We start from the raw sequence: 14,620 nt of genomic DNA on the forward strand, positions 1-14,620 counted from the left end.
ATTTTGTGCAGAGAACTTCATGAACATGTTTAATATAGCCCATGCACTTACTCTACCTATTCTTGTGTTTAAAGAAGAGTAATATGTGTTTTTAAGCTGTAAAAACCTCAGTAATCGCTAGAATGACCTGCATTGTTTGTTGTTGTCACATTGGCAGATGAATAATCCACTTGTCTCTGCTTGACTTCGCTGGTCTGATTACTGTGTGTGGTGAAGGAAATCAGTCTATCAGTCTCCACTCCTCTTATCAGAAGCGTATACTAACATTACACCAAGCCCTTTCATATGCACTTCCTGTCATTTCCCTCTCACTCAAGAGGTTGCCACAGCAACCTCATCTGCCGGGCCGCTCTGATTGGCTGAGAAGCCCCGTGGCCTGAATCTGGGTGGGCCAGTCAGGTCGGGAGCCGTGCTACTGGTGCAGGAAGTGATGATGTCATGGCTGATGTCATGGTGTCTAGTAGAGGGAGAGATGAATTACTCTGCTTTCTTTGGCTCACAGACGCTTGCCTCAGACAACCTCTTCCTAGTCTCTCGGCCGGCACTTCATACCACACATGGCTTCTGCTGTTCAGCTAACCAGGTACTGTTTGTGTTTATCAGGAAGCGTATGAGAAGAAGTGATACTTCTCTCTCACGTGGCTGTGCAGTCTTTCTGTTTGTAGCTTTCTGTTTGTGTCTGTTAGTTTTGTGCTGACTAGTACGGGCTTATTTAATTATTGTTGTGGTATGCGATTCAGATTCTTGTTGATTTTAATGAAGCATAAAATGTTTTAAGACAAAGACAAAGCTCAGGTAAGCCAAGGCCAAGTATGCAAAATATGTTAACTGCTCTTGTTTGTCTCCAAAATGAACCTGTTAGACCAGCAGATGGCTGTGTATCACTGGGTTTATCAAAAAAAAAAATCCATGTTGTGTGTAACAAGTATGTGTGTAGCCATCCCATTTAGCTACCATGTATTTACAGTGGCTTAAAAACATATTTATTTATAACCCTTGAACCTTTTTTCACATTTGTCACCTTAAAACCACGAACCTCAATATGTTGTATTGAGATTTTAAATGACAGACCAACGCAAAGTAGCACATAATTGTGAAGTGGAACAAAAATGATACATGGTTTTCAAAAATCTGAAAAAATGTGACATTCAAAAGTATTCGCCCATTTTTCTTTGCAAAATAGCTCCAGCTCAGCCAGGTTGGTAAAGGGCATCTGTGAACAGTTTTTTTTATATCTCGCACAGATTTAGCTCCCTCCATCTTCCCAACAACACTGAGCAGCTTCCCTGTCACTGCTGAACAAAGCATCCCCACAGCATGATGCTGCCACCACTATGTTTCACAGTGGGCATGGTGTGTTCAGGGTGATGAGCAGGGTGATGTTACTTTTGTGCCACAAATTATGCTTTGCATTTAGACCATTCAACAATGGATTTCTTTTTGCCGCTCTTTTAAAAAAAGCCAGATTTGTGGAGTGCACGAATTCTAGTTGTCCTGTCGACAGATTCTTCCACCTGAGCTGTGGATTTCTGCAGCTCCTCCAGAGTGACCATGGGTCTCTTGGCTGCTTCTTTGACCAGTGCTCTCCTTGCTTCATCTGTCTGTCTGTTTGGGTGAAAGGCAATGTCTTGGTAGGTTTGATGTTGTAGAATACTTTTTCCATTTTTGAATAATGGATTGAATAGTGCTCCTTGGGATGCTCAAAGTTTAAGGATGTTTTTTTATAACCTTAATCCTGCTTTTATGTTTCTACACAATTTTTTATCTCTGATCTGTCTGGTGAGCTGCTTGTTCTTCGTGATGCGGTTTGTTCACTAGTGGTCTTTAACAAACCAGTGAGGCCTTCACAGAACAGGTGTTTATATTTTTACTGAGACTAAATTACACACAGCTGGACTCTATTAACTAATTAAGTGAGTTCTGAATGCAGTTGAGTGCACTGGATTTTATTTAGGGGTTTTCAGAGTAAAGGGAGATAAATATTTTTTTCATGTCACACTTGGCATTCCTGTTTTGTGGCCTTGAGATGTATGACCAGGTTTATCTAACTGTCCATGGACTACTATTTGGGTATTAGGGGCATCAGTAGTAGTAAAAAAGAGTATTCTGCTTTTGCTGGAGTAGTTCTAATATCTCTAATGACAAGGGAAGGGTTTGTTGCTAGATTCAGGAGGATTTGCTTGCATTTAAGAACATTTGTTTCAGTTTTATATGACTAACAAAAATTTGTCTGTTGGGTACGTTTAAGATGGCAACTGGGACATTTTAGAATAAAAAAAAGAAATCATTGATTAAAGACACTCTAAGGAACTTGATTTCTCATTACTCACACTACTGAGAACATGCACTACTTAAAAAATGGTGGGCATTTAAGAAAATGAATTCATTTAAAGATAAATCATGGTGGCACCACATGACATTTTGTAAAGCCATGCACAGCCACTTAATTTGCAAAATATCTTATGATTTACTATCCTAATCCTAGTCATTGACACTTTTGCATAAAAAAAAAACATATACAGCTCTGGAAAAAAATAAGAGACCACTTAAAAATATGAGTTTCTTTAATTTTATCAAATTGAAAATCTCTGGAATATAATCAAGAGGAAGATGGATTATCACAAGCCATCAAACCAAGCTGAACTGCTTGAATTTTTGCACCAGGAGTGGCATAAAGTTATCCAAAAGCAGTGTATAAGACTGGTGGAGGAGAACATTACAAGATGCATGAAAACTGTGATTAAAAACCAGGGTTATTCCACCAAATATTGATTTCCGAACTTTTAAAAATGTATGAATATGAACTGAATATGAAAGAAGCTCTGCATCTTTTTTTATTTCAGTCATTTCTCATTTTCTGCAAAAAAAAAAAAAGCTCTAAATGACAATATTTTTATTTGGAGTTTGAAAGAAATGTCCGTAGTTTATACAATAAAACAACAATGATAATTTTACCCAAACATACACCTATGAATAGCAAAAACAGAGAAACTGATTCAGAAACTGAAGTGGTCTCTCAATTTTTCCAGAGCTGTATATATTATCACTTTGTGACAGTAAGACATTTACTTAAAAAAAAAAGCATTATGTGTTTTTGATGTTACAAATTAATACTGATACTTTTAACAATAAACTCTTTTATGAATTTCATCATCACACTGTATAGTATATTGTCATTTCTCTTAAGTTTATCTTTTTTTTAATTATAGTCATCAGCCCAGGGCAGTGCATTTCTGTTTTGTGGTCTTAAAACAAAGTCAGTCAAAGTGGTTTAGTGGGAAATTGACAGTGTTGTTGTTTACTGTCCAAAACGACCAGTGGAACTGCATGTCGTCTGTCTTTAGGGCCTCATTGTATCACTGATAAATGGCTCTTTGATTTGTGTCCATAGTGGAACCCTTATTTAAATGGTTGTAGAAAAAAAACATCTACAAATGTTTGCTTGTCCATGAAGAACCATTGTACCAGACAAAGAACCCTCTATACATTTAGATCAGGGGTGTTCAGTCCTATATGTAAAGTGCTACAGGTTTTCATTCTATAACTAGCACCACGCATGATTCTACTTGTTTAATGTGCCGCCTAGGGGTGGGCGATATGGCCCTAAAATAATATCTCGATATTTCATGGTATTTTTGCTGTAATGATACTCTTGGCGATATGACAAAAAACATTGCATTCACAGATTAATTTCAAGAATACACTACTGCAACAAAATGAATATTAAATTGTATTATTACATAAGAAATGATATGACCCCTAACTAGATTTAGATTTGTAACTACAATTATATTTGTAACAGAAGTCAATGATCCAGAATGTCATGATACTAATAATGCACTCCATATATCTCCATATATCCAGGACTGAAGTAAAATAAACGATACTGGACAGATATAATATGTCTCTAGTAGATATTGTGGTAGGCCCCTGGGGTAGGGGGCGTGACCACTGTGACCCGGAAGGAGGAAGCACACAGAGAACACAGACACGGGGAGTAAATGAACTCAAAACGTACCTTTTATTTGGCTTTTAAACGCCCTCCACCACACCCAAAAACAACTTAAAACATAATTATGGCCCTATGGGGCTCTAGAGTCTGTATAATGAACTTCTCTTCGTTTTTAAAGGTCCGTGCAGCCTCAGCCCTCAGCTCCCCAGTCAAGAGTCCTTCCCTTCAGTGAGCTGAGGCTGAGTTTTATACCTGTCCCAGCCGGCTGCTTAATCAGTCCTGAAAGCACACCGGCTGGGACAGACATGGCTGTGAGTTCCGGCGTGGGGCGGACCCACGGTTCCCCCGCCTCCTCACGCCACAATATATAATGGGAAATGAGAACAGTGTGAATTTTTCTTTTGCTAAAAACAGCACAAAAGTAGTACCCTTATGTGAAAATTAGGGGTGGGTGATATGGAACGATATTTAAGGGTATATTTGTATCACGATATACAAAAATGTTGGCGATATTATCATGTACGATATGTTAAGGCAGCCTCAGCAGCCATTTGTGTTTAAGACTTGAGATAGATGGTTATATGAGTTGCTAAATAGAGTCCTATAGAACCATTGTCTTTATTAAAAACCTGAAATATTTGGGCTTTACAATTAATCAGATTATTTTGTTATTGCGATATGAGTTTTCATGCATTACCTGCATGCTGCAACAAGGGGATATCTTCACACTGCAGACTGTGATCACATGACACAACTAGGCTGGAGGTAGAGAGAGGCAGAGGTCCACAGTAGACACACACTTACTACTGCTTAACCTGAGAAAAATGTGTGCAGCCAATCCAAGTGCCGAAATACCTTTAAGGAGCTGATTTAGAGTCTTATTTTCTTATTTTATTACCGGTACACAGATTTCGGGATATCCAACAGCATTATTGCACATCCCATTATTTGTCCATGTTATGCACCCCTTCTAAATATAATTGTTTTGAGGGTAAATGTTGTTGATTTTTGTAAAACAGTGGTATGTCTAAAAGGGAGAACCTTGTATGTTCTTCTCTACAACAAAATACATTCTAGAAACTTAAATCAGAACTGTTATAAAGCACTGCCTGAGGGATGAGGAAATGTTTTCATATCCATATCATGTTATAAAGAGTCAAGCATTTCAGACATCTGCTTTCTATTGTCACTGCAGTAAACAGAACTGTTGTGGGATGTGATTGATGTGGCTCTAGAATGGAATCTTCTACCTCAAAACTTTCTAAATAACTTTTTTAAATAAAAAAGTATTATTATTAGAATTATTAGAGTTATTAAATCTTTTTTTTTATTTGGTTTGGTGCAGAAGTTTTGAGGAATTGGTGGAATTCCCTGCTGCCCCAGGTGGTGCCACCCTGCCTGGCACTCCTCTGCTGTTGCTCTCAGCATGGCCAGCCAACAATAGCACCAGCCTTAAAATAAATCACTAATTAAATAAATGTCTAAATATGCTGGGATCAATGCTGTTGCTAGCTTTCAGTCTGCAGCCAGTGATGGAATTAGAAGGGAACACAGAGCAATTCAGAGCCTGTGGTCTTGTGACTCATCACTTTGAAGCTCAACTCGTGATTCCCAGGATTTCCTGAATCATGTTTTTCTTTAATGGTTGAAATTCTTTATTTTTATTTCTTTTATTTTTGTTATTCCACCAGGAAGTCCCATTGAGATCAAACAGTCTCTTTTACAATAGAGACTTGGCCTGATCTGTTCTGACCTGACCTGACTTAACCATTGGTTTTTATGTTCTTCTCCATAGGATCATGGGTCCTGATGATGCCAACATCGTGGGTAATGTCCACGGTGGCACAATCCTGAAAATGATTGAGGACGCTGGTTGCATCATAGGAACACGCCACTGCAACACTCAAACAGGGGTAAGTTCCTTTTTTACGGACTCTGCAGGTCATGACCAACAATAACTTTTATGTTCACTGTTTTGTGGAAATAAAATATGGTTCTGCAGTGTTTCCTGAGTCTTTATACCCTATATGGGCAAAATAACTGAAACACCTGCTCAATCATTGTTTCTTCTGAAGTATGCAGTCCCTGTCTCTACTGTCCAGGAAAGGCTTTTAATAATTTAGGCATTGCTGTAAGAATGTGATTGCATTCAGTAATAGTTGGTGATAATGAGAACAGGATGTCATGTTCTTGTCCTAAACTCTTTAGTTCCTCTCAAAAAGTATTGGATGGAGTTCCATATTTCCAGAAAAAAAAAGTCTTCTTAAAGTTGGGTGATACCATCTCATCTGAAAATATTACAGTGGCATACAGTATTAACAGTGACTAGTAGTTGATAAGTTGCACAGGTGGAGCAAATACAAAACTCAAATCAGACACATTCTGAAGATAAAGCCTCATATCTGAGAGCAGAATGTAGAAAGAACGATTTAAAAAGTAATTTTTGACTGTTTTAGGGAACTGGTCAGCGAGTTCCCACAGTGTCCCCACTCTGTGGCTCTGTTAAGATATTTGACACTGTATTAGAATTTGAAATACCACAGTATTCCACAATATATTTCATTTTTCTAAACTGACTTAAAAGAAGCATAACATTAACTTTCTAAGTTGAACAAAAATTGCATTATGGATATTCTTAGGCCAGCAGTTCAGTAAGATTGATATGTTTAATAGCAGAACAATTTTATGTAACTACCAGTGTACTGCTACTGTTTTAGAAGCACAACACACTAGAGGCCCTAAAATAATATCACAAAATTTCAGATAATTATATTATTGGCGATATGACAAAACGTTGATTTGTTAAATATTACTTTCATGAACATACCCTTGAAATAAAATTTTATTTAGCATAAATGTAAGAGTTTTATATATCCAGTAGAAACATAAAAACTCTATAAATGATTTTGTAAAGACTAATAAAAGTGTTACAAAATAATAAATGTAATAAAAATAAAGTAATGTAACAGCAAAAATCTACCATAAAGCTAAAGTGTAAGATATTTATTGAATAAACGGAAAAAAACAACAAAAAAAAACAGTTACAAGTAAATACAGTAGATGGCGAAACATAGAAAACAGACTGCTTTTTTTTAGTATGTAATTATTTTTCTGATATTGTTCCGTACAATATGATATGGCACACCCCTAAAGTGTATCAAAAAATATCAGAAATTATTATCTAGTTTTCTCCAATATTACCGGCTTTATAGCATTATAGATGTGTTAGTTATATACATGATACAGTATATACAGTTATAAGTAATGCCTCTTTTGTATGGGCTCATTTCTTTGGTTTGGGTAATGAACGTGAGCAAGCTGGTAGGCTAGCGTGTTAACTCATCAGCTGGTCTTGAACTATTTTATTTTTAAAGCAGGGTCTGGATGTACTGTACTGACTCTCTCTAGCCTGAAGGCCCAATCACAAAGGCTTTTTGCCAACAAATTCTCAGGAGCAAAATTACATTCACTTTAATTCAATTAGTTAAATCATGAGCAAAACTGTCCCAGCGACTTTCCAAGAAAAATGTGTTTTACCAGAACTCCTAAAATGAGACAAAAATCAAAGCTATAGTCACACCAAACATATGCAGGTTTTGTTACCTTGTAAAAAATGGGCGTGACCTGGAAGCCTCACTATAAAAATAATCCTCCATTTTGGCGCAGTTAGCAAACAAATGTTGCCTAACTCACCAAACATAAGCAATAAAACACAAAGTAAACACAGTAATATTTTATACAGGTGAGAGCATAGTGCTGCACACCCACATGTAGCAATAAAAGGTGCACAGCTGCCTTGGTCATGAGCTGTAGCATAATTAGCGTGTGGAGACGCACTTAGCGGAGGAGCTAGGTAAACAGTTAGATGACTAATTAGATGACTAACTCACTAACAGTACAGTCATGAAAGCAAAGTTATTAAACAATATGGTTGTTGTTAAAGCTCAAGAAAAACAAGCTGTATCCAGTTCATAAAACATTATTGCTGATTAAGAATTACACTTTGTCAATATCACCCAGCACTAATTAGTTAGCTAAATGCTATTTAAAGTGCACTTAAGATGCAGCTAGCCCAAGCAAATGCTAATGTGCTGGCTATGGCATTGTCCATCTTAGAAGTCCAGGCTAAGCTATTGTTAAAAATGTTTTAATTCATGTTTTCGTGAATATACCCCTGAACCCAATTAAAAATTAAATTTAGTTATTAAGTATAAATATGAGTTTCGTATATTCAGTAGAAACAAAATAAATAATATATAAATTATTTTTTATTGTGTAAACAGTAACTTCCTAATCCTAAAGGCCTGATTATGTATTGACTAATAATAGTGTAATAAAATAAAAAAATATGACATAAATGAAGTAATGTAATAACAAAAATCTACCCCAAAACTAAAGTGCAGCAGATTTATTGCATGCATATAAACTGCAAACTAACAATTAAAAGAAAATAAAGTAGGAAATAAAACAACCAAAACAAAAAAAAAAATGCTTTCAAGAATATTACAATATGACCACCCAGCACTGCTTAGCTAAATGCTACGTAAACTGTACTTAAGATGCAGCTAGCCCAATCAAGTGCTTATATGCTAGCTGTTGAAGTATCTATCTGTCCAGGCTAAGCTATATATATATATATATATATATATATATATATATATATATATATATATATATATATATATATATATATATATATATATATATATATATTTTTTTTTTTTTTTTTTTTTTTTTAATGGATCCTATTTTTTGCAGATAAATGTATAAAATGATTCTAATATTAGTCCCGTACACCTTATTATTTATAAACATTAAGATAATTAATAGGGAATTAAACAATGCATTTTTGTTAAAGTTTAAGCTAAACAAGCTGTAACTGATTTATGAAACATAATTACTGATTAATGATTACACTTTATAAATACCACCCAGCACTACTTAGCTAAATGCTAAATAAATTGTACTTAAGATGCAGCTAGCCCAATCAAGTGCTAATATGCTAGCTGTGGAAGTATGTACATGCAAAGCTATTGTTAAAAATGGTTTAATGTTTTATTATTTTTTTTTAAATGGATCCTATTTAGTTGCAGATAAATGTATAAAATGATTCTAATATTAGTCCCGTACACCTTATTGTTTATAAGCATTAAGATAATTAATAGGGAATTAAACAATGTATTTCTGTTATAGTCTAAGCTAAACAAGCTGTAACTGATTTATGAAACATAATTACTGATTAATAATTCAATTTTATAAATACTACACAGCACTGCTTAGCTAAATGCTGCGGTAACTGTATTTAACATGCAGCTAGCCCAAACAAGTGCTAATATGCTAGCTGTGGAAGTATCTATCTGTCCAGGCTAAGCTATTGTTAAAAATGGTTTAATGTGTGTGTGTGTGTTTTTTTTTTTTTTTAATAGATCATATTTAGTTGCAGATAAATGTATAAAAAAATTATAATGTTAGTCCCGTACACCTTCATATGTTTAAAATCTTTAAGATAATTAATAGGGAATTAAATTGTGTATTTATGTTACAGTTTAAGCTAAACAAGCTGTAACTGGTTTGTAAAACATAATTACACTTTATAAATACCACCCAGCACTACTTAGCTAAATGCTAGATAAAATGCACTTAACATGCAGCTAGCCTATTCTGGTGCTAATATGTTAGCTGTGGAAGTATCTATCTGTCCAGGCTAAGCTTTAAATGTTTTTTTTTTTTATGGATCCTATTTAGTTGCAGATAAATGTATAAAATGATTCTAATATTAGTCCCGTACACCTTATTGTTTATAAACATTTAGATAATTAATAGGGAATTAAACAATGCATTTTTGTTACAGTCTAAGCTAAACAAGTAAACAAGCTGTAACTGGTTTATGAAACATAATTACTGATTAATAATTACACTTTATAAATACCACCCAGCACTGCTTAGCTAAATGCTAGGTAAAATGCACTTAACATGCAGCTAGCCCATTCTGGTGCTAATATGCTAACTATGGAAATGTCCATCTTAGAAGTCCAGGCTAAGCTACAGATAAAAAGGTTTAAATGTATTTGAGTTAGTGTTTGTTGCAGATAAACGTTAGTCCTGTACAACTTCTATATGTTTAAAGTTTAAACTCATTAAGATAATTAAAAGGGAAGTAGCAATCTGAAAAACACAACATTTTTGTCATAAACAACTTACAGTGAGCTTTAAAAAAACTTCCCTAGCACCAAAAACAGGATTCACTATGGACCATAGGGGGCAGTTTCCCCAGACAAGGATTAGTCTTGAACTATACAGCATTCTGAATGGTGAAGTTCTTTTCCATTGAAAGGAAAAAAATACTCTACAACTTGGCTTGTCTGGGGAAAACTGACTTTTATAGATACTATATATACAGTAATTGAAAAAAATTTGTTTATTATTAAGGGAGAGGAAAAAAAATCCAAACCTACATGGCCTTGTGTGAAAAAGTGATTGACCCACAGTTAAACCAAAATGTAACTGTGATTTATCACACTTGAGTTCAATTTCTTTACCCACACCTAGGCCTGATTACTGCCACACCTGTTCTCAATCATGAAATCACTGAAATATGACCAGAGTGAAAGTAGACCAAAAAATACTTGAATGCTAGACATCATGCCAATATCCAAAGAAATTCAGAAAAAAATAGAAAATAATCTAATTGAGATCTATCAGTCTGGCTTACAGCAAACTACAGTGAGAGCCATTATCTAGAAATTATTAATCATCCCACAAGTGGTAAAGTGGTACCCAGGAGTGGTTGGCTGACCAAAATTGCCCCAAAAGTGCAGTGACTACTCATCCAAGAGGCCACAAAAGACCCTACAACAACGAACTGCAGGTTTTACTTGGTCAGCATTTATGACTTCACCATAAAAAAGACACAAAAAGAACATTAACACACATCTTGATGATCCCGAAAAGACTTTTTGAAAAATACTCTGTGGACTAACGAGACAAGATAAACTTTTTGGAAAGTGTATGTCCCATTACATCTGGCGTTTCAGAAAAAGAACATCATACCTACAGTAAAACATGGTGGTGGTAGTGTGATGGTCTGGTGCTGTTTTGTTACTTCAGGACCCGGAAGATTTGATGTAACAAATGGAACCATGAATTTTGCTGTCTACCAGGAAATCCTGAAGGAGAATGTCTAGCCATCTGTTTGTGACCTCAAGCTGAAACGTACTTGGGCTTTGCAGCAGAACAATGATCTGCTTGGGTCCACAATTGTGTTGAGTCACTGTTGAACTTGAAGCTTTTTGTCTAGTACAAATGTTGCGTAATTGGTTCCTTTTCCAGATTTAACTAAGCCCTTTCTTAAGCTTGTGTTCTTGCCTAATTACAGCTTTCTGTCCCTACAGCCTTCAAAACCACAAACACACTGCAGTGACTGGAACTGGAAATAAACAGTGTTAAAACGCCCAGCTGAAACAGGCTAGTGTAGCTGTCTTAACGGTAGTAACTGGAATTTCCCCTGTGCTATTCATTTACAGCAGCAGTAGTTCACTTCCTCAGTATTTAGTCTAGTAACTATCTTGTCTAAAAATAAATAAAATAAAATTAATAATTTGTACTCTTTTGTTATTTAATCAAATTTTATTTAATCTCATGAAGTTTGCAGCACCTGCAGAATAAATGTACAGTCCTATTGGTAAGCTGTCTAAACTTTGAATGAGCAGAAGTTGTAGGCCTGTTCTATATTGCCTGTGTTCAGCTCTCAGGAGGACTTCTTTGAACGGTGATGCCAGTCAGAAATTAAAAGCTAATTAAGGAAAGTTTGATTAGATGTAGCAGCAAGTCAACTGACAAGACTCTCCTCCCTGTGAGACCAGAAGCCTCCCTGACTGGGCTAATTTGGCTTCTTCATCAACTATAAATTCCCCACCCAAAATCGTGCACTCTGAAGGATCTTGTCAGGAAATTTGGGCAATTAAAGACTCTGGACAGGCTACGCATTCAAGCAGATGAACAGACGATAAAACTGAACTTTCTGACATATCAATAGTTTGGAATAAACTTGTCATACTAGGAATTTTTAGGTAGTGAATAGATCTCTTTTACTTATAAATCCTACTTTTGCAAACTAGTCCTGGGATTGTTGACCTATCTTCACATATTTGGTCATTGCAATTGCATATTTTGTTAGGAAATATAATCCTTTTTATCATATTAGTCTAAGATTAATCTGAACAAAACCCCTTGTCTCTTGTCTGTTTCCAGAATGGCCCATTGTATTAAAGGGTTATACTATATATAAGTAATTGTTCCACAAATTTTATTAGATCAGTATACATTGAATTAAGCATAGATTATGTTTTTAAAGACCATTTCTTAACAACAAATGAAGATTTGATTTCATATGCTTTTGTCCCCTCTTTGTATATTAGCCTAAAACGGTTTTAGACCTCCCTAACTTGCCTATGCTCTAGTAGGCATCATCATCATGCCAGTTTGTGCTTGAATCCATAAATTGCCTTTTGTGGTCATATTTAATATTTTACATTTAATAATAACTAATAGAGTGCAGTTTATACTATTCTATAAAACTAAGTTTTTCAGGTGTTTACACAATATTTCATTATTTTTAATGCAAAATATAAATAGTGTAGTTGTCTTTTTAGAAATATTTTGTGCTTCATTTTGATCACAACTTTGTTTACTTATTTTCTATTGTTCTTAGATCTACATGCCTAAAAATAGTCTTTTGTACTTTTTAATAATCAATTTTAATAATCAAAAGCGTGAATGTGAATTAATGGTTCTCTAGAAACATTTAGATAATACAAAAAAAAGAATAATTTAGTTCAGTACCAAATAAAACATTTTGGACAAAGGCTTTAACTTATTCTTTTTTTTTTTTTTTTTTTTTTAACTCATTTCACATTTTATCCACATTTAATGCCTTGAAAATGCTATGCTATCTCTTGCCACTAGAGGACAGCATATAGTCATAAATCATACAAACCTGCTTTCGCATTGTTCAGAGTGTATTTTTACCCTATAGAGTTTTCATTCACTCTTTCAAAATAGAGGTACAGCAAATGGCTTTTTAACAGATAATAAAGAAGAAGAATTTTCACTACAATGATCCCTGTTAGAGATATATGAGTAAGAAGAACCTTTATCTCAAAATCTCTATTACTAACTTGTTTTTATGAAGCCGATAGGGTTTATTCTGTGGCATCAATCAAAAATCTTTATTTAAAAATGTTATATTGTGTTATATATTGATATTGAATTATTCTACAGCCCTATTTAGTCATTAACGAATAATTATATTGTGCAACTAAAGCTGCTGTTCATATCCATGCTACTGTAGAATGTTCTACAATGTTCAATCTATGGTTTCACACAGACAGAAAGGAAACATAATCTGTAGATTTCACGTATTGATTTAAAATAGTACCTGTCTGATATCCAGCTATATATATATAGATCAGATGACCCTGGTGGTCTGGGCTTCTGATTGATTGATTTGTTTACTCATTCTGAGCTCTGAAAGACTCCAAAGATATTGCTGTCTGTATGGAACCAAGGACACATAAACTGAATCACCTGAGAGTTCTCAGGAGGAACGCTGAAGACGACTTCTCTTCTTTGTTCATCTCTGCAGGATCGCTGTGTGGCTGCTTTGGCTCGAGTGGAGCGCACTGATTTCTTGTACCCCATGTTCATCGGTGAGGTGGCACACGTGAGCGCTGAGATCACCTACACTTCCAAGCACTCCGTGGAGGTGCAGGTCAATGTCCTGTCTGAAAACATACTCACAGGTTAGTCTGACTCTCAGTATGCAAAGATTATTACATATTCTTTACACGTACATACACTGTTAGACTTGCTTTCCAGATCCAGATTAAGCCTAAAACTGAATTAACAAGGTTCTTAGGTTTTTAATAAAACAAATGGCTTTGTATATCAGTTATTGATCATACTTTGGTTTTAGGTTTTCATTTTTTTGTCAGAATATCATGTTGAATGGACCTACTGGATTACTTTTTTTTTACATTGAAATCCTTAGAAAGTTAAGAAAGGACTGTATTTTCCTTTTGCTATAAAGTTACCGTGTATTGAATAGCAATAAAGTGAAACTCAATTTTTTGGAAAAAGAAATTTGGTTAAATTGGTTAAAAGCTGAATTTATTATTATTAAATTTATTTTTATATTTTTTATTATTAATGGATGCTTCAAATTTTTAATTGCTTCAAAATTACATGTAATAATATTTTTTATGGACTTTCATCAGAAGTTGAGAATATTGTTTATCTATAAAGTTACACTGGAAAAAAAACATTTAACCTAAGGCAGTATACCGAACGTGTTTTTTCACAGTTTTTTGTTAGCTAATTTAGACTTTTTTTTTGCATAAATGTCCTTAAAAGTATTTGCATTTTTAAAATATTTATTCAACACTGAATATTTTAATATATTTTTATCCTAATTGTCTGTGATTTGATTGCATCATCAAAAACATCATTGTTCAGCATATTTTATTCAAAAGTTTTTACTTATTTTCATTCAAATTCATTCACAATTTGCATTTTTCAGCAAAATAATTTAATTTCCAAGTTTATTGGGCATCTCTAATATGTGATATATTGAAGCTTTCCACATTAAGGTGTCAATATATACAGTATATA

At 34.5% G+C, this 14,620-nt stretch overlaps 1 protein-coding gene and 1 long non-coding RNA gene across 5 annotated transcripts in view; one reads left to right on the forward strand and one right to left on the reverse strand.

The window, feature by feature from the left end:
* LOC111192688 (uncharacterized) overlaps nucleotides 1-13,625 on the reverse strand; it is a 55,110-nt gene extending 41,485 nt beyond the window's left edge. Inside the window, exon 1 of the long non-coding RNA XR_002650088.2 lies at nucleotides 13,538-13,625. This is a non-coding gene — a long non-coding RNA (uncharacterized LOC111192688). The remainder of the gene's footprint in view (nucleotides 1-13,537) is intronic.
* Nucleotides 1-14,620, forward strand: part of acot7 (acyl-CoA thioesterase 7) — a 184,381-nt gene that overhangs the window by 8,180 nt on the left and 161,581 nt on the right. For 3 of the 4 annotated variants that reach the window (XM_007247940.4, XM_007247939.3, XM_007247941.3), the window contains exons 2-3: nucleotides 5,748-5,865; nucleotides 13,596-13,752. In XM_007247940.4, the coding sequence (XP_007248002.3) occupies nucleotides 5,748-5,865; nucleotides 13,596-13,752 (275 nt within the window). Of the gene's footprint in view, nucleotides 1-449; nucleotides 584-5,747; nucleotides 5,866-13,595; nucleotides 13,753-14,620 lie in introns of those variants that run through there. The other variant, XM_007247942.4, reaches the window with a different exon arrangement.

The sequence above is a fragment of the Astyanax mexicanus genome, chromosome 12 (genome assembly GCF_023375975.1).
Source record: "Astyanax mexicanus isolate ESR-SI-001 chromosome 12, AstMex3_surface, whole genome shotgun sequence".
Lineage (NCBI taxonomy): Eukaryota > Metazoa > Chordata > Actinopteri > Characiformes > Acestrorhamphidae > Astyanax > Astyanax mexicanus.